This window comes from Eleutherodactylus coqui, chromosome 13 (genome assembly GCF_035609145.1).
Source record: "Eleutherodactylus coqui strain aEleCoq1 chromosome 13, aEleCoq1.hap1, whole genome shotgun sequence".
NCBI classification, from domain to species: Eukaryota; Metazoa; Chordata; class Amphibia; order Anura; family Eleutherodactylidae; genus Eleutherodactylus; species Eleutherodactylus coqui.
In genome coordinates this window covers 127,701,803-127,724,393 of record NC_089849.1, presented here as the reverse complement: position 1 = coordinate 127,724,393, position 22,591 = coordinate 127,701,803, and the positions used below count along the sequence as shown (strand labels likewise).

General features: G+C 43.9%; 1 protein-coding gene across 1 annotated transcript in view; it reads right to left on the bottom strand.

Moving 5' to 3' along the window:
- Positions 1-1,476: 1,476 nt before the first annotated feature.
- Positions 1,477-22,591, bottom strand: part of LOC136587305 (membrane-spanning 4-domains subfamily A member 4A-like) — a 64,626-nt gene continuing 43,511 nt past the window's right edge. Inside the window, exons 5-7 of the mRNA XM_066585860.1 lie at positions 11,759-11,893; positions 5,464-5,580; positions 1,477-2,703 (exon numbers count right to left, since the gene is read on the bottom strand). Of these exons, the coding sequence (XP_066441957.1) occupies positions 2,659-2,703; positions 5,464-5,580; positions 11,759-11,893 (297 nt within the window). The 3' untranslated portion in view covers positions 1,477-2,658. The remainder of the gene's footprint in view (positions 2,704-5,463; positions 5,581-11,758; positions 11,894-22,591) is intronic.

Sequence of the window (22,591 nt, the reverse complement as noted above, 5' to 3'; positions counted from 1 at the left end):
GGAGCTGTAGTTGCTGAGGAGTGGGGTGGTTGTACACCATGCACATTATTGAAGAGTGGAGGGGTTAGTTTCAGCGCTGCTGCTCCCCTCTGAGGGGAGGGAGTAGTGTTGCAGATATCTGCGCACTTCTTTCAGGGATTAATATTGGAGCTTCATGGTCACATTTATCTGGGAGCTTTGCTAGTCACTTGTGAAGAGAGCTTCCACCCGGGGCTGGTGGAACGTTAAAGGGGTTGTCCCGCGGCAGCAAGTGGGTCTATACACTTCTGTATGGCCATAATAATGCACTTTGTAATGTACATTGTGCATTAATTATGAGCCATACAGAAGTTATTCACTTACCTGTTCCGTTGCTGGCGTCCTCGTCTCCATGGTTGCCGTCTAATTTTCGCCGTCTAATGGCCAAATTAGACGTGCTTGCGCAGTCCGGGTCTTCTTATCTTCTCAATGGGGCTCCGTGTAGCTCCGTGTAGCTCCGCCCCGTCACGTGCCGATTCCAGCCAATCAGGAGGCTGGAATCGGCAATGGACCACACAGAAGCCCTGCGGTCCACGGAGGGAGAAGATGCCGGCGGCCATCTTCACCGGGTAAGTAAGAAGTCACCGGAGCGCGGGGATTCAGGTAAGCGCTGTCCGGTGATCTTTTTTAACCCCTGCATCGGGGTTGTCTCGCGCCAAACGGGGGGGGGGGGGGGGTTTGAAAAAAAAAAAAACGTTTCGGCGCGGGACAACCCCTTTAATGGTCATTTCTTGCCAGGTTAGAGTCACATAAGTGGGCTTTCTTGGATTGTAGCATTGATGGCCTATTCTCAGCACCAGGATTCGTGTGAGTCATCCATCTAAGACCTAATTTCTAACATTGAACATTGACAGGGCTTGTTTCATTCGAGACAATTCCTTTCAGAACGCACCCCAGGGGGGATCAGCTGCTTGGACTGGATTCTGCTCCCAGTACCTCCGTCAAACTACTGATTTTGTTAGTGAAAACCATGGCCAGCAATACAAGGACAGGTTATAGTCCATCACAATGGGAGTTACTCTTAGAGAACCCTCTCCATACTGGCTCATAGACAGGGATCCTAGTGGGGGACCCTGCTCCATAGCATCCTATTGGCCATATGCACAGAGGTGGTCTTCTTGGGACAACCCTTGAAGTAATCTTTTATTGTTTCACAGATTAGGCTGTCTCCACACCTAGGATATTCACTCTCCTCCTTGGTTATGAAGATCCCTGCCCATCAGTGACATGGGGTTCCTTGGAGATAGGCATAAGCTGAGAGGGAGTAATCGGTTTTACAGTCCGTTCCTTACCAGTGCATGTGGCTACGACTCCAGTGCAGCCATCTTCATTACCGGTATACTGTGGCTCCGGTTCACTATGTTTGGAATTCCGTACTGGCATAAATTGCCCGGTCACATGGGTCTTGGACCAGTATTCGACGAGGAACACAACTCAGACAATGCATGTTAATGGCAACTGTTAACTTTATTCAACTGAAATTGAGGCAACACACTAAGTTCAGCCATTATGGGCCGGCTGGCTGCTTCAGCGGGCGTGGGACCGCTTTCTTTTGTAGATGGCCCAGGTATCATTCTGCTATTCAGGACTCACTGGCTACAATTGCGGGGTTCTTGTCAGGACTCTCACAGAAGCTCTTGCCTCTTCCCCTGCAGACTCACATTCCTCATCTCTCATTTAGAAAAAAATGTACTTGGGTCCCCCCCACAATACACCACTGAAAAAGATCATATTTATTGATACAAGGGGAGTTTAGAAGTATTTGAAGCTGCCTTTGCATCAGTAAGTATGGCCATACATTTGGTCCCGCATGTTTAGATCCCCTTTACACTGACAGATGATCGCTTAAAAGTCGCTCAAACGACCGTTTGAGTGACCGTTTTGAGCAATCATCTTTGCATACCTTACAGTAGCTACTATACAGTTATGCAGGTGGAGCGGGACACAGCCGCGGTTGCTAATAGAATAATACAGCTGTTTTGCATAAGCAAACAACTGCATTGTTCTGCAGGCTTACAGCCTGTGCCCCGCTGTGAATTCACAGCAGGACACAGGTACAGAGAATCTTATTAGCGCAGCCTACTGTGACAACAGCCGGCTGTGCTGAAAACAGCTGATCGCTCAATTCAAGAAAACTTGAAGAGAGGAAGGAACGACTCGTGCCTGAAAACTGCACAATGTCAGTGCATTTAGACGCAACGAGAATCGCTCAAAAGACGGCTTTAAGTGATTTTTGAGTGATTCTCGTTGTGTCTAAATGGGCCTTTAGTCGGGCTTTTCATTTTCATGTAGGAACTTGCAAGACAATGAAGCTCTTGAAGCAGGGTGTGAGCTTGCACATTTGGAGACCAGAGGTGTCAGTAGCCACGTGACTAGCACCATACAGAACCTTCTCTCTATGCAATTGGAAGACCAAGTGTCCAGCAGCGGTGGAGGGAATGTCATGGGTATTTTGCACATGTGCAGACTGGGACTTGTGGGCATCCTGCTGGTGGTTCCCCCTCTATCCGTGTGGCCTTTTTCAGTGGCATGCTGTAATTTGACCCCATATTTGATGACTAGCTTATAATATAACACAATGCATTGCTGTGCAGGCAGATGTTCAGTTATCCGTACCATCCTTGGACCATTACATTCCGCTTAGACAGGGCAATTGGAATGTTGCACTTTCGATGTCTGATGTGCCTGAAAATGATCAAATTAACTTGATTATGACTAACATTTAGAAAGAAGATAGATGCATTACATAACATATCCCATTGGTGTTGCCAGCAGGACCGTCCTCCATCTGTACAGAACACGTGTGCACCCTTGTAATCCATCTGACTATTGTACAGGCAGGACTGTGACATCTAAAAACTATTAGTGAATATGTAATATGCCATAACAAGTCCCTGATAGTAATGGGCTCCAAACTGGGTAGCCTTCTGAAAGATCTTTGGGGCCATTTCATATTAGAGTGCTTTATGGTGCCAGTACTTGAAGAGACTGTCCCCATCTTTTCGCATCCCTCTCTGAGTAGTGCCTGTCACGGTGATTACGGTGATATCTCTCCTGTGTGGATCTGTGCAGTGCTTTTGGAGAAACCTGCCTTTTTATCAGAAGCAACAAATGCCTAGAGGGCTACTTAAAGTAGTTGTGACTATTCATCAGCTACAGTCTAGCTCCACCCACCCTGCCCTCCAGCCAATGACTGACTGCTGTCTGCCTATTACTAAACATAAACAAACAATATCAAAAGAAGGAAAACAGTTGCAGCGCTATAGAGGTCATGTAGATGACATATACCCCCCCAAAAAGCGGCATGCAAAGAAAGGCAATGACTTAAGTTTTGGGGGGAGATCATAAACCCTCCCATACATCCACCGATCAGTAGACAGTGTATCCTATAAGCTGAGTGTTCTCTTCTCTGCTTCTTGTTATAGCGCCCCCTTGTTATAGTCCTGGGTATAATAGATGATGGGAGAGATCTCTGTACTGGCCCCTGATATATTATACATAGTTATTAGAGCGCCCCCTTGTTACAGTCCTGGGTATAACAGATGATGGGAGAGATCTCTGTACTGACCCCTGATATATTATACATAGTTATTAGAGCGCCCCCTTGTCACAGTCCTGTGTATAATAGATGATGGGAGAGATCTCTGTACTGACCTCTGATATATCTATACATAGTTATTAGAGCACCCCTTGTTACAGTCCTAGGTATAATAGATGATGGGAGAGATCTCTGTACAGACCTCTGATATATCTATACATAGTTATTAGAGCACCCCCTTGTTACAGTCCTAGGTATAATAGATGATGGGAGAGATCTCTGTATTGTCCCCTGATATATCTATACATAGTTATTAGAGCGCCCCCTTGTTACAGTCCTGGGTATAATAGATGATGGGAGAGATCTCTGTACTGACCCCTGATATATCTATACATAGTTATTAGAGCGCCCCCTTGTTACAGTCCTAGGTATAATAGATGATGGGAGAGATCTCTGTACTGACCCCTGATATATCTATACATAGTTATTAGAGCGCCCCCTTGTTACAGTCCTGGGTATAATAGATAATGGGAGAGATCTCTGTACTGACCCCTGATATATCTATACATAGTTATTAGAGCGCCCCCTTGTTACAGTCCTGGGTATAATACATGATGGGAGAGATCTCTGTACTGACCCCTGATATATCTATACATAGTTATTAGAGAGCCCCCTTGTTACAGTCCTGGGTATAATAGATGATGGGAGAGATCTCTGTACTGACCCCTGATATATCTATACAGAGTTATTAGAGCGCCCCCTTGTTACAGTCCTGGGTATAACAGATGATGGGAGAGATCTCTGTACTGACCCCTGATATATTATACATAGTTATTAGAGTGCCCCCTTGTTACAGTCCTGGGTATAATAGATGATGGGAGAGATCTCTGTACAGACCCCTGATATATCTATACATAGTTATTAGAGCGCCCCCTTGTTACAGTCCTGGGTATAATAGATGATGGTAGAGATCTCTGTATTTTCCCCTGATATATCTATACATAGTTATTAGAGTGCCCCCTTGTTACAGTCCTGGGTATAATAGATGATGGGAGAGATCTCTGTACTGACCCCTGATATATCTATACATAGTTATTAGAGAGCCCCCTTGTTACAGTCCTGGGTATAATAGATGAGGGGAGAGATCTCTGTACTGACCCCTGATATATTATACATAGTTATTAGAGCGCCCCCTTGTTACAGTCCTGGGTATAATAGATGATGGGAGAGATCTCTGTACTGACTCCTGATATATCTATATATAGTTATTAGAGCGCCCCCTTGTTACAGTCCTGGGTATAATAGATGATGGCAGAGATCTCTGTACTGACCCCTGATATATCTATACATAGTTATTAGAGCGCCCCCTTGTTACAGTCCTGGGTATAATAGATGATGGGAGAGATCTCTGTACTGACCCCTGATATATTTATACATAGTTATTAGAGCGCCCCCTTGTTAGAGTCCTGGGTATAATAGATGATGGGAGAGATCTCTGTACTGACCCTGATATATTATACACAGTTATTAGAGCGCCCCCTTGTTACAGTCCTGGGTATAATAGATGATGGGAGAGATCTCTGTACTGTCCCCTGATATATTATACACAGTTATTAGAGCGCCCCCTTGTTACAGTCCTGGGTATAATAGATGATGGGAGAGATCTCTGCAATGTCCCTGATATATCTATACATAGTTATTACAGCGCCCCCTTGTTACAGTCCTGGGTATAATAGATGATGGGAGAGATCTCTGTACTGACCCCTGATATATCTATACATAGTTATTAGAGCGCCCCCTTGTTACAGTCCTGGGTATAATAGATTATAGAAGAGATCTCTGTACTGACCCCTGATATATCTATACATAGTCATTAGAGCGCCCCCTTGTTACAGTCCTGGGTATACCTGAGGAATACTTGGCAGGTGTTTCATAGAGCGCCCTCCGGAGACAGCAGAATATATGAAAAGGGACAGCAGTAACACATCACTGACCAGAAAAAGCACAGAGGTTGCCATTCCTTCCTACAAACACAATACAGGTGATTAACAAAACTACAATATGAAAAATAAAAATAGTTAAATCATCACAGACATTTATAACCCATTATAAAGGCAATATTCCCAGATTTTAGGTGTTCTTAAATATGTGTATTGGAGAGATGACAACCAGGAGAAAAAGCCATGGCCTAGGCATAACCCAGTGAGACGTTCATCAATGTACTTATTTACAGATGTAGCAATCATTAACTTGACATTAAGGTGGTTTGATAACAGTTTACAGCATTGTAGTGCTCTGAAGTTATCAGGTGTGCCAGTCATGTTAATAATTGCTATATCTGTACATTGGTAATAAGGTTACTCAGCACCTGTTGACACTTTCTTGTAGCATTTCCAGTCTTCAAGGAATCTATTCTGTTAGATTATTGAAAAGTCCGTCCTTTAGGTTGGCAAGTTTCTCCTTTAAAATACAAATGCAGATTCTGAAAGAAGGCGATACGAATCCCCCGGAGAGCCACATCGCCCTCCTCCCCTCAATGAAGGGAGACCGTGAGCAGAATGCATCATACACAACGCCTTCCTGGGGCAGGACCATGTCGGATGAAGAATACAGAACGTGACAGTCCCAAGAACACTGGGCTTTAGGAAGCAGAGAGACAAAGAACACACAGCGGCACAGGGCTGTTAGAATGTATAAATGGCGGCATAGAAGGATATCAGCGCTGACACCGCTGGCCAAGGGCTTGGAGCTCTGATATTCACCCCCTGGTGGATCACTGGTTTTGCTGTATTTGGCATTCCTCCCATTGCGCAGTTCTATGGGGATACTTCGTAACAGTTGTATCTTTACACACATCACAGGATCTCATCTGGTTGTTTATATTACTGGATCATTTTTGTGACAACTTTGTCCCGTTGCTCCTCGTCTTCCACATTGTGGCCTCTATTATATTCAATAGCTATTATTATATTGTGCATTGTCTTCATTTATTTCACACTCTAATATTCGGTTCTGCTCTTCTCGCTTCTAGTGTTTGATAGACGTCCGTACAGACCGAAACATCACATTGTTTGGATTGTCAACGCGGTAGAACTCACAATTCTTGAATTGCATTTTGGAGTGCAGAATTCTTCATTTTGTCTAACTTTGGATTGGGACTCCTTCTCGCCATTTGAGTTGCTATATGGTCGGCACCCCAGAGGGTTGTTGGATATAGCCAGAGAAACCTGGGAGGCCGACTCTACTCCCTATAGGAGCGTCATAGAGCACGTGGCTCAGATGCAGGACCGCATTAATACTGGAATGCTCATTGTCAGGGAACACTTGCAGAGGGCACAGGAGGCCCAAAGCAGAGTGTAGAATCATTCTGCCAGGGTGAGAACTTTTAGTCCCGGTGACCGGGTTCTCATCTTGGTGCCTACTGTAGAGAGTAAATTCCTCACTAGATGGCAGGGTCCCTACAAAATCGTTGAGAAGGTAGGCGACATAAACTATAGAGTGCACCAGCCGGGGAAAAGGGAGCCGTATCAGGTGTACCATGTTAATTTAATAAAACTCTGGAAGGACAGAGAAGCGCTGGCTATCCCAAGCATCAGGAGGGGTGGGCCGCAGCCCTCCCTGCCCGATGTTAGAGTAGGTGAGGCCCTCTGGGTGTGCCAACGGCAGGAGGCAAAAGAGTTCCTGCAGAGAAACAGAGACAAATTCTCTGACCTCCCGGTCGTACACACGTCATAACACATGATATCATAACTGAACCCGGGATGAAGGTAAACCTAAAACCATGCAAGATTCCAGAAGCCCGTAGGGAAGCAGTCTCTGCCGAGGTTAAGCACATGCTGGAACTGGGGGTGATAGAGCAATCAAAAAGCGAGTGGTCAAGCCCCATTGTGTTAGTCCCCAAACCAGACGGGACTTGGAGGTTTTGTAATGATTTCAGAAGGTTAAAAGAAATCTCCAAATTTGATGCATATCCCATGCCCAGGGAGGATGAATTAATTGAGAGATTGGGTAAGGGCAGATATATCACCACATTTGACCTTACTAAAGGGTACTGGCAAATACCTCTGACTGACAAGGCCAAAGAGAAAACGGCCTTCTCAACCCCAGAGGGCTTGTTTCAGTACAAAGACATGCCGTTTGGATTACATGGCGCGCCTGCTACCTTTCAAAGGTTAGTGGATTGGATTTTGAGGTCTCGCCGTAACTATTCTGCTGCGTACCTAGACGATGTCGTAGTCTATAGTACCGATTGGGAGAGTCACCTTGGGAAGGTACAGGCGGTCATGGATGCCATAAAATGGGCGCGTTTAACCTTAAACCCTGGAAAATGTGCAGTAGCCCTGCAGGAAGCCAAGGACCTTAGCTATGTTATTGGCCATGGCGTCATTAAACCCCAGGTCAACATCGTAGAGGCCATACAGGCATGGCCTAGACCGATAACAAAATAACAGGTCAGAGCCTTTTAGGAATGACTGGGTACTACCATAGGTTTGTGCCTAACTTTGCCTCTATTGCAGCACCACTTACAGACTTGACGAAAGTCCCAGAGGGTGGGTCGAAACGTCGCTGTCTTAAACATGGAATAAAGAAAATTTCCATTTGATATTGAAGTTATCTTGATTATATGGACTGCTTTGTTACACCTTGGATGCTGCTCCTACCATTGGATTAAGGACAAGTTGGTAATGGTGGCATGGACAGCCAAGGCCGAGCAGGCCTTTCAAAGTTTAAAGTCGTCCCTTTGCCAACGGCCAGTATTGATAACGGCTGACTTCTCGAAAGAGTTTATTGTGCAGATGGATGCTTCTAATGTAGGGTTGGGTGCAGTGTTGTCCCAGTCCATAAATGGGGAAGAACATCCAGTACTGTATTAAAGCCGGAAGCTATCTCCTGCGGAGAAGAACAATGTTATTGCGGAACGTGAATGTTTAGCAGTAAAATGGGCTCTGGAAACATTGAGGTACAATCTCTTGGGGAGAGAGTTCAAGTTGGTGTCAGACCATGCCCCCCTGACCTGGATGAAGCAAAATAAGGAAAAGAATGCGAGGGTAACCAGGTGGCTTCTTTCACTTCAGAACTTCAAGTTCACCCTCGAGTATAGACCAGGCAAGTCACAAGGTAATGCTGATGTCCTGTCTAGGGTGCATTGTCTGACCACCACAAAGGCCCAGCCCTCCGCTGGAGAAGAGGGGGGGGGGATATGTTGGCAGTTAAAGGGTGAAGTTGTGGATGGAGTATATCTCCCTCCCAGGCTCTTAGTCTGGACAGGGTGGCGGTCCAGTCCATAACTTCAGCCTGGTCCTCAGAAAGCTCAGCTGTAGGCCCTGACCTCATTACTGGGCATAAAAGACTGCAGCTCCAGGGAGTCAGTGCCTGACAGCCTGAGGGGGAAATACAACATTACAGCTTGGACCTGAGAAAGCCTCTGAGCACCCTGCGTGCTGCATCTTTGCACTTGTTACGTTGAATGGACTTTTCTGTTGCTTTGCCTGGAGTGTACTTTAAAAGAATAAAACCAAAGTAAGTTATATGCACTTTCTAGTCCAGAGTGTTATTGCCGCCCCCCCCCCCCCCCGGAGGACTTTGTTACCATATTATATATATATATATATCTCTCTCAAAAGGGTATATAGTTTTTAAAGGGGAGCAAGGGGATGCATTATAATGGACTAGGACAAAAATGGGCATTATACATGGCTGGAAGCAAATGGGGGATAAGTGGATGAAGACAAAAGGGGTTATTACTGGGTGGGAAGTAGAGGAAGGTATTAATGTCAGGTGATGGCACTTTTACTGTGTGATGGTCACTATAAACAGCACTTACTCTGTAGTGTCTACAGGGAGGAATACTGGAGGTACTACTATTGTGTGGGGCACCACAGGAGGCATTCTTACTGACTCAGGAGGACTTTCAGCCGCACCGTAAGATCAGCAAGTGTTTCCTATTGCTTTGTATAGGACACCTTGCATCGCGCCCCGCGTGGTTTTACTGTCCTACTGAAAGCGATGCATTCCGAGGAACATGAACAGACCGGACATGCAGCGAGTTTATTCTAACTCCGCTCCGCTCGTGCATATGACGCCATTCAAAAGAATGAGGTTCAGATTCCTGTGAGATTTCTGCGTCTGGCAATGCACAAATATTGTGAGTTTCTGGATGTGTGAACCCGGCCTACATGAGTAACATGGTCTTGGACCTCATTGGGGCTTTTGCCCTCCTCTGGATCAATATTGGGGAGGGGAGGGGTAACAGGCTGAACTAGATGTCCTTTTTGGACTAACATGCTGTATGTTTACTATTCGCACGACGGCCGTATAAACGCTGGATAGAATGTGATGGACAATTACTGATTAATTAGTCTCCTGATTAGTCTCTTCGGACAGGAATGCTAAAAAGTCTACTAGTGTTATCTTTTATACCGTCAGTGTGTTTTGTGTCAGTTTATAACCGAAATACCGCCACCGTGTGCTTGGATGAACACATGACAAGCTAGGGCTATATTATAATTATATTAGGTAATGGAGGATGACTGGACACCTGATTATTTATACCTTTGCACTTCCAACACCCCTTCCATTGCTCAGTGTATGTTGCCTTCTCAAGAGCAGATGTGAAAGTTAAGTTTTTGGATTCCCAGGAAGATTAGTGGACAATAGTGACAACAAATTTACCCAGAATGTTGTTAATCAGGAAATATTTTAATTACACGCACTAACCAGAAAAGAACAGCCTGCCGTGACCAGTGTCTACGGAAGTAGGCCAGTAGGCCAATACGCAAAGGGACCGCCACGTTGGTTTGTCCGGGGGATTCAGTGTATTGGGAATAGCTGATGCTTTTGTATTACAACAATTTCCTAATTGCATTGCATAACTTTGGAGACTCGCTGCTAATGCCCCGATCGTTGGGCTGGGGTCCTGCGGTATGCCTTCATAGACTGCCTGTCAAAATGTGGTAATACTGCGATCTTATGGTTATTTGAGCATTCATACAATATAATATAAGTTTGTCGCCTTTGGGGACAAAAAAAAGGTAAAGGTTTTTTTAATCATTGGAAAAAAGATAAAATTAAAAGTTTAAAGAAAACCCCTTTTCCCATATTAATAATGATAAAACTATAATTTGGTATCCCTGCATGCATAAGTCTGCTCTATCAAAGTAAGACATTCGTCTGGCATGGGGGATGTAGGTGTAAACACAAAAAACAACTCCGCAGCATTTGTGGCCACGCTGACTCCAAGGAAAGATCTAATAAAGGTGATCAAACTCCAAGGTGATAGAAGAGAACCTACAGAATGTCCCACAACAAACGAGCCTCACAGAAAGATATCGGCAAGCCAAGAGGTCATGGTGGTCAGGAGAGAATTAGCATACTTCACAAGTCCTGCAGCAAAGCCCTGTGAGTGAGGGACTGTGTAATCGCAGGGACCGCAGAAGACAGTTATCAGATCATTTCGGCCGCATTGTGTATGCCATAGAAACAAGACCCCTCCCCCCCGAGTTGCCGGTTATCGTTTTTATTTCACTCCACTTAGACATTATTAAAAGCGTTCCAGTGGATTATGAGGTACCTTAATTAGTAGCCTGGAAACATACAACTTGCCCTGCAAAAGACAACCCTCATGTACGGATTTATGCAAACGGGGGAAAGACTCCGGTGTTATTAGGGGTTAAGGCCCGCCATAGAGCTTGCTGAACTATTAGGCATTTTGTGGATATTCGGTGGTCCCGCTCGGGTGCCGCTCCCAGTTTTCCCTCTTGGGGACGCTGTATGCAGTTAAACACTCCTGTTGCTGTTAATCGTACCGGCTTTTATACTTGATCTAGTGAAAGGCGCTGTTTTGAATGCCTTTAGGGGTCTTGTAGTATCTATGTACTTTGATGCTTCAGGGACTAAAAGTAGCAGCAGCATTCTTCCATTATTTGCCCATCAGTAGGGTTTTGTCTTTGTAGCAGATGAGCCTCAGTAATCTACCTCCATCTTCAAACCAACACTGATACTTGGGATTATCAACCAATTAGCACCTTGGGATCCTTCTCCTTTTTCCAAGATGTTTACTGTTCTTAAATGAATGGAAAGGAGTTGGAGATACAAGAGGAGGTCAGGCCCTAGAACCAGAGGAGGGGAGACATATCTGCTCCGGGGTCTTCTCTAGTGGACTCCATGAAGTCCTCTTATCATGATATTCATTATTATACTTACAAATCTTCTACAAACTGAATCAGAGTGAAAAGAGCCGCAGCGATGAGTAAGGATGCTGATGTCTATGCCAGCCAGTATCATCCCGATGCAGCTGATGAAGGAGGTTATGATGTTCAGAATCATGGAGCTGTTCACCTGTATAGGAAGAACAACATGGAAGGATGACTTCATCTCCAGGCTCACAGGGAATCCGTGTAACACTGGTATCTTTAGTTCCAACAGTCTAAGTGGATTCATTATTATTTACACAACTGATTATAGAGATTTGTGCTTAGCTGTTTTTAAGAGTTCCATATACCCGGTGAAGACTTAAAGCTGGGGGAGAAAATTCTTCTTGACTCCAACCCAAATTACAGAAACCATGAGACTTATTGCAAACTGTTTTACTATTGAGTTGCATGTATAAATCAAATGCGGTAAGCTACAGAGCGCCCTCTAGCTGTGGCTGCAAGCCGCCAGAATTCTATCCCTTTACTCTGACAGGCATGCACAAATTTTTCTGATATGAGGGCCACTTCCAAGGGCCACAGAGGTGTTCCCATCAGAGACATTTATGGTATACTAGCTGATATACCCAACTTTGCCCGAGTTAATTTGATACAGGTGTTAACTGGTTGTTCGCATGGAAAATTTTATGAAGTCAAGGTTACTTTAGAGGAACCAAGGAATAAAATATGTATACATATAGAGGAGCATTACATTCTCCTCAGGCTGCATGTATCGGTGTCTCTCTGCAGAATTTGCCACCCCTTCCACTCTCCTTATTTAGGACCTAAAGAATGCTCGTGCCAAATTTCACGCTTGTACAGCAGTGGGAAGTTACATTACATAGGGGTGCACTTTTGCAATGAGCATTGAATAATCGAGTTGTGACCCCTTTTACTATTTAGGGCCTTACTTATCCTATTTAGGACCTAAAGAATGCTCGTGCCAAATTTCACACTTGTACGACACCGGGAAGTTACATTACATAGGGGTGCACTTACTTTTGCAGTTAGCATTAAATAATTGAGATGTGACCCCTTTACTTTTCCTATTTAGGACCTAGAAAATGGTTGTGCCAAATTTCATGTTTGTACGACATCGTGAAGTTAGAGAATTAGATTAGGTACATTATATAGATGTGCCAATACTTTTACACTTAGCAGTGAATTTTCGAGTTGTGACCCCTTTACTTTCCTATGTAGGACCTAAAGAATAGTTGTGCCAAATTTCATGTTTGTATGACACCGGGAAGTTAGAGAATTAGATTAGGTGCATTACACGGGGGCACCAACACTTTTGCACTTAGCATTGAAAAATCAAGTTGTGACCCCTTAACTTTTCCTATTTAGGACCTAAAGAATAGTCGTGCCAAATTTCACGTTTTTACGACATCAGCAAATTAGAGAATTAGTGGCGAATCCGTCAGTTAGTCAGTGAGGGCTTTTATCTTTATATATATAATATTCTAAGAATATGCCATAATGAGTTGAAGTAAGTACCAACCTATTGGGATAATGGGGGTCATCTTCCCCCAATCAGCACTTCAGAGTGTCTCTCTCCATTGTAGGTGATGGATGTCGGTATAATGGCCCAGCATTTCATACGTCCTTTATCCTACAATGGAGAGAGCTGCATGTCTATACAATGCTCCAAGCTCATATCTTCATTTCTGGGACCAAACAAGTCAAGAGACTTTACTCTGCTAATATAAAGGGGACCAGACATGACTACACAGGACACCCTTAGTACTTGTCCTAATATATAGGGACCAGACATGACTACACAGGACACCCTTAGTACTTGTCCTAATATATAGGGACCAGACATGACTACACAGGACACCCTTAGTACTTGTCCTAATATATCGGAGACCAGACATGACTACACAGGGCACCCTTAGTACTTGTCCTAATATATAGGCCAGACATGACTACACAGGACACCCTTAGTACTTGTCCTAATATATAGACCAGACATGACTACACAGGGCACCCTTAGTACTTGTCCTAATATATAGACCAGACATGACTACACAGGACACCCTTAGTACTTGTCCAAATATATATAGACCCAGACATGGCTACACAGGACACCCTTAGTACTTGTCCTAATATATAGACCAGACATGACTACACAGGACACCCTTAGTACTTGTCCTAATATATAGACCAGACATGACTACACAGGGCACCCTTAGTACTTGTCCTAATATATAGGGACCAGACATGACTACACAGGGCACCCTTAGTACTTGTCCTAATATATAGGGACCAGACATGACTACACAGGACACCCTTAGTACTTGTCCTAATATATAGGAGACCCAGACATGACTACACAGGACACCCTTAGTACTTGTCCTAATATACAGACCAGACATGACTACACAGGGCACCCTTAGTACTTGTCCTAATATATAGGGACCAGACATGACTACACAGGACACCCTTAGTACTTGTCCTAATATATAGGGGGCCAGACATGACTACACAGGGCACCCTTAGTACTTGTCCTAATACATAGACCAGACATGATTACACAGGACACCCTTAGTACTTGTCCTAATATATAGACCAGACATGACTACACAGGACACCCTTAGTACTTGTCCTAATATATAGACCAGACATGACTACACAGGACACCCTTAGTACTTGTCCTAATATATAGGGACCAGACATGACTACACAGGGCACCCTTAGTACTTGTCCTAATATATAGGGACCAGACATGACTACACAGGGCACCCTTAGTACTTGTCCTAATATATAGACCAGACATGACTACACAGGACACCCTTAGTACTTGTCCTTATATATAGACCAGACATGACTACACAGGACACCCTTAGTACTTGTCCTAATATATAGACCAGACATGACTACACAGGGCACCCTTAGTACTTGTCCTAATATATAGACCAGACATGACTACACAGGGCACCCTTAGTACTTGCCCTAATATATAGACCAGACATGACTACACAGGGCACCCTTAGTACTTGTATTAATATATAGACCAGACATGACTACACAGGGCACCCTTAGTACTTGTATTAATATATAGACCAGACATGACTACACAGGACACCCTTAGTACTTGTCCTAATATATAGGGACCAGACATGACTACACAGGACACCCTTAGTACTTGTCCTAATATATAGGAGACCAGACATGACTACACAGGGCACCCTTAGTACTTGTCCTAATATATAGGGACCAGACATGACTACACAGGGCACCCTTAGTACTTGTCCTAATATATAGGGACCAGACATGACTACACAGGGCACCCTTAGTACTTGTCCTAATATATAGGGACCAGACACGACTACACAGGGCACCCTTAGTACTTGTCCTAATATATAGGGACCAGACATGACTACACAGGACACCCTTAGTACTTGTCCTAATATATAGGGACCAGACATGACTACACAGGACACCCTTAGTACTTGTCCTAATATATAGGGACCAGACATGACTACACAGTGCACCCTTAGTACTTGTCCTAATATATAGACCAGACATGACTACACAGGACACCCTTAGTACTTGTCCTAATATATAGGGACCAGACATGACTACACAGGACACCCTTAGTACTTGTCCTAATATATAGACCAGACATGACTACACAGTGCACCCTTAGTACTTGTCCTAATATATAGACCAGACATGACTACACAGGACACCCTTAGTACTTGTCCTAATATATAGGGACCAGACATGACTACACAGGGCACCCTTAGTACTTGTCCTAATATATAGGGACCAGACATGACTACACAGGACACCCTTAGTTCTTGTCCTAATATATAGGGACCAGACATGACTACACAGGGCACCCTTAGTACTTGTCCTAATATATAGACCAGACATGACTACACAGGACACCCTTAGTACTTGTCCTAATATATAGACCAGACATGACTACACAGGACACCCTTAGTACTTGTCCTAATATATAGACCAGACATGACTACACAGGACACCCTCAGTACTTGTCCTAATATATAGACCAGACATGACTACACAGGACACCCTTAGTACTTGTCCTAATATATAGGGACCAGATATGACTACACAGGGCACCCTTAGTACTTGTCCTAATATATAGACCAGACATGACTACACAGGACACCCTTAGTACTTGTCCTAATATATAGACCAGACATTACTACACAGGGCACCCTTAGTACTTGTCCTAATATATAGGGACCAGACATGACTACACAGGGCACCCTTAGTACTTGTCCTAATATATAGACCAGACATGACTACACAGGACACCCTTAGTACTTGTCCTAATATATAGACCAGACATGACTACACAGGACACCCTTAGTACTTGTCCTAATATATAGACCAGACATGACTACACAGGACACCCTCAGTACTTGTCCTAATATATAGACCAGACATGACTACACAGGACACCCTTAGTACTTGTCCTAATATATAGGGACCAGATATGACTACACAGGGCACCCTTAGTACTTGTATTAATATATAGACCAGACATGACTACACAGGGCACCCTTAGTACTTGTATTAATATATAGACCAGACATGACTACACAGGACACCCTTAGTACTTGTCCTAATATATAGGAGACCAGACATGACTACACAGGGAACCCTTAGTACTTGTCCTAATATATAGGGACCAGACATGACTACACAGGGCACCCTTAGTACTTGTCCCAATATATAGGGACCAGACATGACTACACAGGGCACCCTTAGTACTTGTCCTAATATATAGGGACCAGACATGACTACACAGGGCACCCTTAGTACTTGTCCTAATATATAGGGACCAGACATGACTACACAGGGCACCCTTAGTACTTGTCCTAATATATAGGGACCAGACATGACTACACAGGGCACCCTTAGTACTTGTCCTAATATATAGACCAGACATGACTACACAGGGCACCCTTAGTACTTGTCCTAATATATAGACCAGACATGACTACACAGCACACCCTTAGTACTTGTCCTAATATATAGGGACCAGACATGACTACACAGGGCACCCTTAGTACTTGTCCTAATATATAGGGACCAGACATGACTACACAGGGCACCCTTAGTACTTGTCCTAATATATAGACCAGACATGACTACACAGGGCACCCTTAGTACTTGTATTAATATATAGACCAGACATGACTACACAGGGCACCCTTAGTACTTGTATTAATATATAGACCAGACATGACTACACAGGACACCCTTAGTACTTGTCCTAATATATAGGGACCAGACATGACTACACAGGACACCCTTAGTACTTGTCCTAATATATAGGGACCAGACATGACTACACAGGACACCCTTAGTACTTGTCCTAATATATAGGAGACCAGACATGACTACACAGGGCACCCTTAGTACTTGTCCTAATATATAGGGACCAGACATGACTACACAGGGCACCCTTAGTACTTGTCCTAATATATAGGGACCAGACATGACTACACAGGGCACCCTTAGTACTTGTCCTAATATATAGGGACCAGACACGACTACACAGGGCACCCTTAGTACTTGTCCTAATATATAGGGACCAGACATGACTACACAGGGCACCCTTAGTACTTGTCCTAATATATAGGGACCAGACATGACTACACAGGACACCCTTAGTACTTGTCCTAATATATAGGGACCAGACATGACTACACAGTGCACCCTTAGTACTTGTCCTAATATATAGACCAGACATGACTACACAGGACACCCTTAGTACTTGTCCTAATATATAGGGACCAGACATGACTACACAGGACACCCTTAGTACTTGTCCTAATATATAGACCAGACATGACTACACAGTGCACCCTTAGTACTTGTCCTAATATATAGACCAGACATGACTACACAGGACACCCTTAGTACTTGTCCTAATATATAGGGACCAGACATGACTACACAGGGCACCCTTAGTACTTGTCCTAATATATAGGGACCAGACATGACTACACAGGACACCCTTAGTTCTTGTCCTAATATATAGGGACCAGACATGACTACACAGGGCACCCTTAGTACTTGTCCTAATATATAGACCAGACATGACTACACAGGACACCCTTAGTACTTGTCCTAATATATAGACCAGACATTACTACACAGGGCACCCTTAGTACTTGTCCTAATATATAGGGACCAGACATGACTACACAGGGCACCCTTAGTACTTGTCCTAATATATAGACCAGACATGACTACACAGGACACCCTTAGTACTTGTCCTAATATATAGACCAGACATGACTACACAGGACACCCTTAGTACTTGTCCTAATATATAGACCAGACATGACTACACAGGACACCCTCAGTACTTGTCCTAATATATAGACCAGACATGACTACACAGGACACCCTTAGTACTTGTCCTAATATATAGGGACCAGATATGACTACACAGGGCACCCTTAGTACTTGTATTAATATATAGACCAGACATGACTACACAGGGCACCCTTAGTACTTGTATTAATATATAGACCAGACATGACTACACAGGACACCCTTAGTACTTGTCCTAATATATAGGAGACCAGACATGACTACACAGGGCACCCTTAGTACTTGTCCTAATATATAGGGACCAGACATGACTACACAGGGCACCCTTAGTACTTGTCCTAATATATAGGGACCAGACATGACTACACAGGGCACCCTTAGTACTTGTCCTAATATATAGGGACCAGACATGACTACACAGGGCACCCTTAGTACTTGTCCTAATATATAGGGACCAGACATGACTACACAGGGCACCCTTAGTACTTGTCCTAATATATAGGGACCACACATGACTACACAGGGCACCCTTAGTACTTGTCCTAATATATAGGGACCAGACATGACTACACAGGACACCCTTAGTACTTGTCCTAATATATAGGGACCAGACATGACTACACAGTGCACCCTTAGTACTTGTCCTAATATATAGACCAGACATGACTACACAGGACACCCTTAGTACTTGTCCTGATATACAGACCAGACATGACTACACAGGGCACCCTTAGTACTTGTCCTAATATATAGGAGACCAGACATGACTACACAGGACACCCTCAGTACTTGTCCTAATATATAGACCAGACACGACTACACAGGGCACCCTTAGTACTTGTCCTAATATATAGGGACCAGACAGGACTACACAGGACACCCTTAGTGCTTGTCTTAATATATAGGGGACCAGATATGACTACACAGGACACCCTTAGTACTTGTCCTAATATATAGACCAGACATGACTACACAGTGCACCCATAGCACTTATCCTAATATATAGACCAGACATGACTACACAGGACACCCTTAGTACTTGTCCTAATATATAGGGACCAGACATGACTACACAGGGCACCCTTAGTACTTGTCCTAATATATAGGGACCAGACATGACTACACAGGACACCCTTAGTACTTGTCCTAATATATAGGGACCAGACATGACTACACAGGGCACCCTTAGTACTTGTCCTAATATATAGACCAGACATTACTACACAGGGCACCCTTAGTACTTGTCCTAATATATAGGGACCAGACATGACTACACAGGGCACCCTTAGTACTTGTCCTAATATATAGACCAGACATGACTACACAGGGCACCCTTAGTACTTGTCCTAATATATAGACCAGACATGACTACACAGGACACCCTTAGTACTTGTCCTAATATATAGGGACCAGACATGACTACACAGGGCACCCTTAGTACTTGTCCTAATATATAGGGACCAGACATGACTACACAGGGCACCCTTAGTACTTGTCCTAATATATAGGGGACCAGACATGACTACACAGGGCACCCTTAGTACTTGTCCTAATATATAGGCCAGACATGACTACACAGGGCACCCTTAGTACTTGTCCTGATATATAGACCAGATATGACTACACAGGACACCCTTAGTACTTGTCCTAATATATAGACCAGACATGACTACTCAGGGCACCCTTAGTACTTGTCCTAATATATAGACCAGACATGACTACACAGGGCACCCTTAGTACTTGTCCTAATATATAGGGACCAGACAGGACTACACAGGACACCCTTAGTGCTTGTCTTAATATATAGGGGACCAGATATGACTACACAGGACACCCTTAGTACTTGTCCTGATATATAGACCAGACATGGCTACACAGGGCACCCTTAGTACTTGTCCTAATATATAGACCAGACATGACTACACAGGACACCCTTAGTACTTGTCCTGATATATAGACCAGATATGACTACACAGGACACCCTTAGTACTTGTATTAATATATAGACCAGACATGACTACACAGGACACCCTTAGTACTTGTCCTAATATATAGACCAGACATGACTACACAGGACACCCTTAGTACTTGTCCTAATATATAGGGACCAGACATGACTACACAGGACACCCTTAGTACTTGTCCTAATATATAGGGGACCAGACATGACTACACAGGGCACCCTTAGTACTTGTCCTAATATATAGGAGACCAGACATGACTACACAGGACACCCTTAGTACTTGTACTAATATATAGGGGACCAGATATGACTACACAGGGCACCCTTAGTACTTGTCCTAATATATAGACCAGACATGACTACACAGGACACCCTTAGTACTTGTCCCAATATATAGGGACCAGACATGGCTACACAGGGCACCCTTAGTACTTGTCCTAATATATAGGGACCAGACATGACTACACAGGACACCCTTAGTACTTGTCCTAATATATAGACCAGACATGACTACACAGGACACCCTTAGTACTTGTCTTAATATATAAACCAGACATGACTACACAGGGCACCCTTAGTATTTGTCCTAATATATATAGACCAGACATGACTACACAGGGCACCTTTAGTACTTGTCCTAATATATAGTGGACCAGACATGACTACACAACACCCTTAGTACTTGTCCTAATATATAGGGAACAGACATGACTACACAGGACACCCTTAGTACTTGTCTTAATATATAAACCAGACATGACTACACAGGGCACCCTTAGTACTTGTCCTAATATATAGGGACCAGACATGACTACACAGGGCACCCTTAGTACTTGTCCTAATATATATAGACCAGACATGACTACACAGGGCACCCTTAGTACTTGTCCTAATATATAGACCAGACATGACTACACAGGACACTCTTAGTACTTGTCCTAATATATAGACCAGACATGACTACACAGGGCACCCTTAGTACTTGTCCTAATATATAGGGACCAGACATGACTACACAAGGCACCCTTAGTACTTGTCCTAATATATAGGCCAGACAGGGCTACACGTCCTAATATATATAGACCCAGACATGACTACACAGGGCACCCTTAGTACTTGTCCTAATATATAGGGACCAGACATGGCTACACAGGACACCCTTAGTACCTGTCCTAATATATAGACCAGACATGACTACACCGGGCACCCTTAGTACTTGTCCTAATATATAGACCAGACATGACTACACAGGACACCCTTAGTACTTGTCCTAATATATAGACCAGACATGACTACACAGGACACCCTTAGTACTTGTCCTAATTTATAGGGACCAGACATGGCTACACAGGGCACCCTTAGTACTTGTCCTAATATATAGACCAGACATGACTACACAGGACACCCTTAGTACTTGTCCTAATATATAGGGACCAGACATGACTACACAGGGCACCCTTAGTACTTGTCCTAATATATAGGGACCAGACATGACTACACAGGGCACCCTTAGTACTTGTCCTAATATATAGGGACCAGACATGACTACACAGGACACCCTTAGTACTTGTCCTAATATATAGGGACCAGACATGACTACACAGGGCACCCTTAGTACTTGTCCTAATATATAGACCAGACATGACTACAGAGGACACCCTTAGTACTTGTCCTAATATATAGGCCAGACATGACTACACAGGACACCTATAGTACTTGTCCTAATATATAGGGACCAGACATGACTACACAGGACACCCTTAGTACTTGTCCTAATATATATAGGCCAGACATGACTACACAGGACACCCTTAGTACTTGTCCTAATATATATAGACCCAGACATGACTACACAGGGCACCCTTAGTACTTGTCCTAATATATAGGGACCAGACATGACTACACAGGGCACCCTTAGTACTTGTCCTAATATATAGACCAGACATGACTACAGAGGACACCCTTAGTACTTGTCCTAATATATAGGCCAGACATGACTACACAGGGCACCCTTAGTACTTGTCCTAATATATAGGGACCAGACATGACTACACAGGGCACCCTTAGTACTTGTCCTAATATATAGGGACCAGACATGGCTACACAGGACACCCTTAGTACCTGTCCTAATATATAGACCAGACATGACTACACCGGGCACCCTTAGTACTTGTCCTAATATATAGACCAGACATGACTACACAGGACACCCTTAGTACTTGTCCTAATATATAGACCAGACATGACTACACAGGACACCCTTAGTACTTGTCCTAATTTATAGGGACCAGACATGGCTACACAGGGCACCCTTAGTACTTGTCCTAATATATAGACCAGACATGACTACACAGGACACCCTTAGTACTTGTCCTAATATATAGGGACCAGACATGACTACACAGGGCACCCTTAGTACTTGTCCTAATATATAGGGACCAGACATGACTACACAGGGCACCCTTAGTACTTGTCCTAATATATAGGGACCAGACATGACTACACAGGACACCCTTAGTACTTGTCCTAATATATAGGGACCAGACATGACTACAC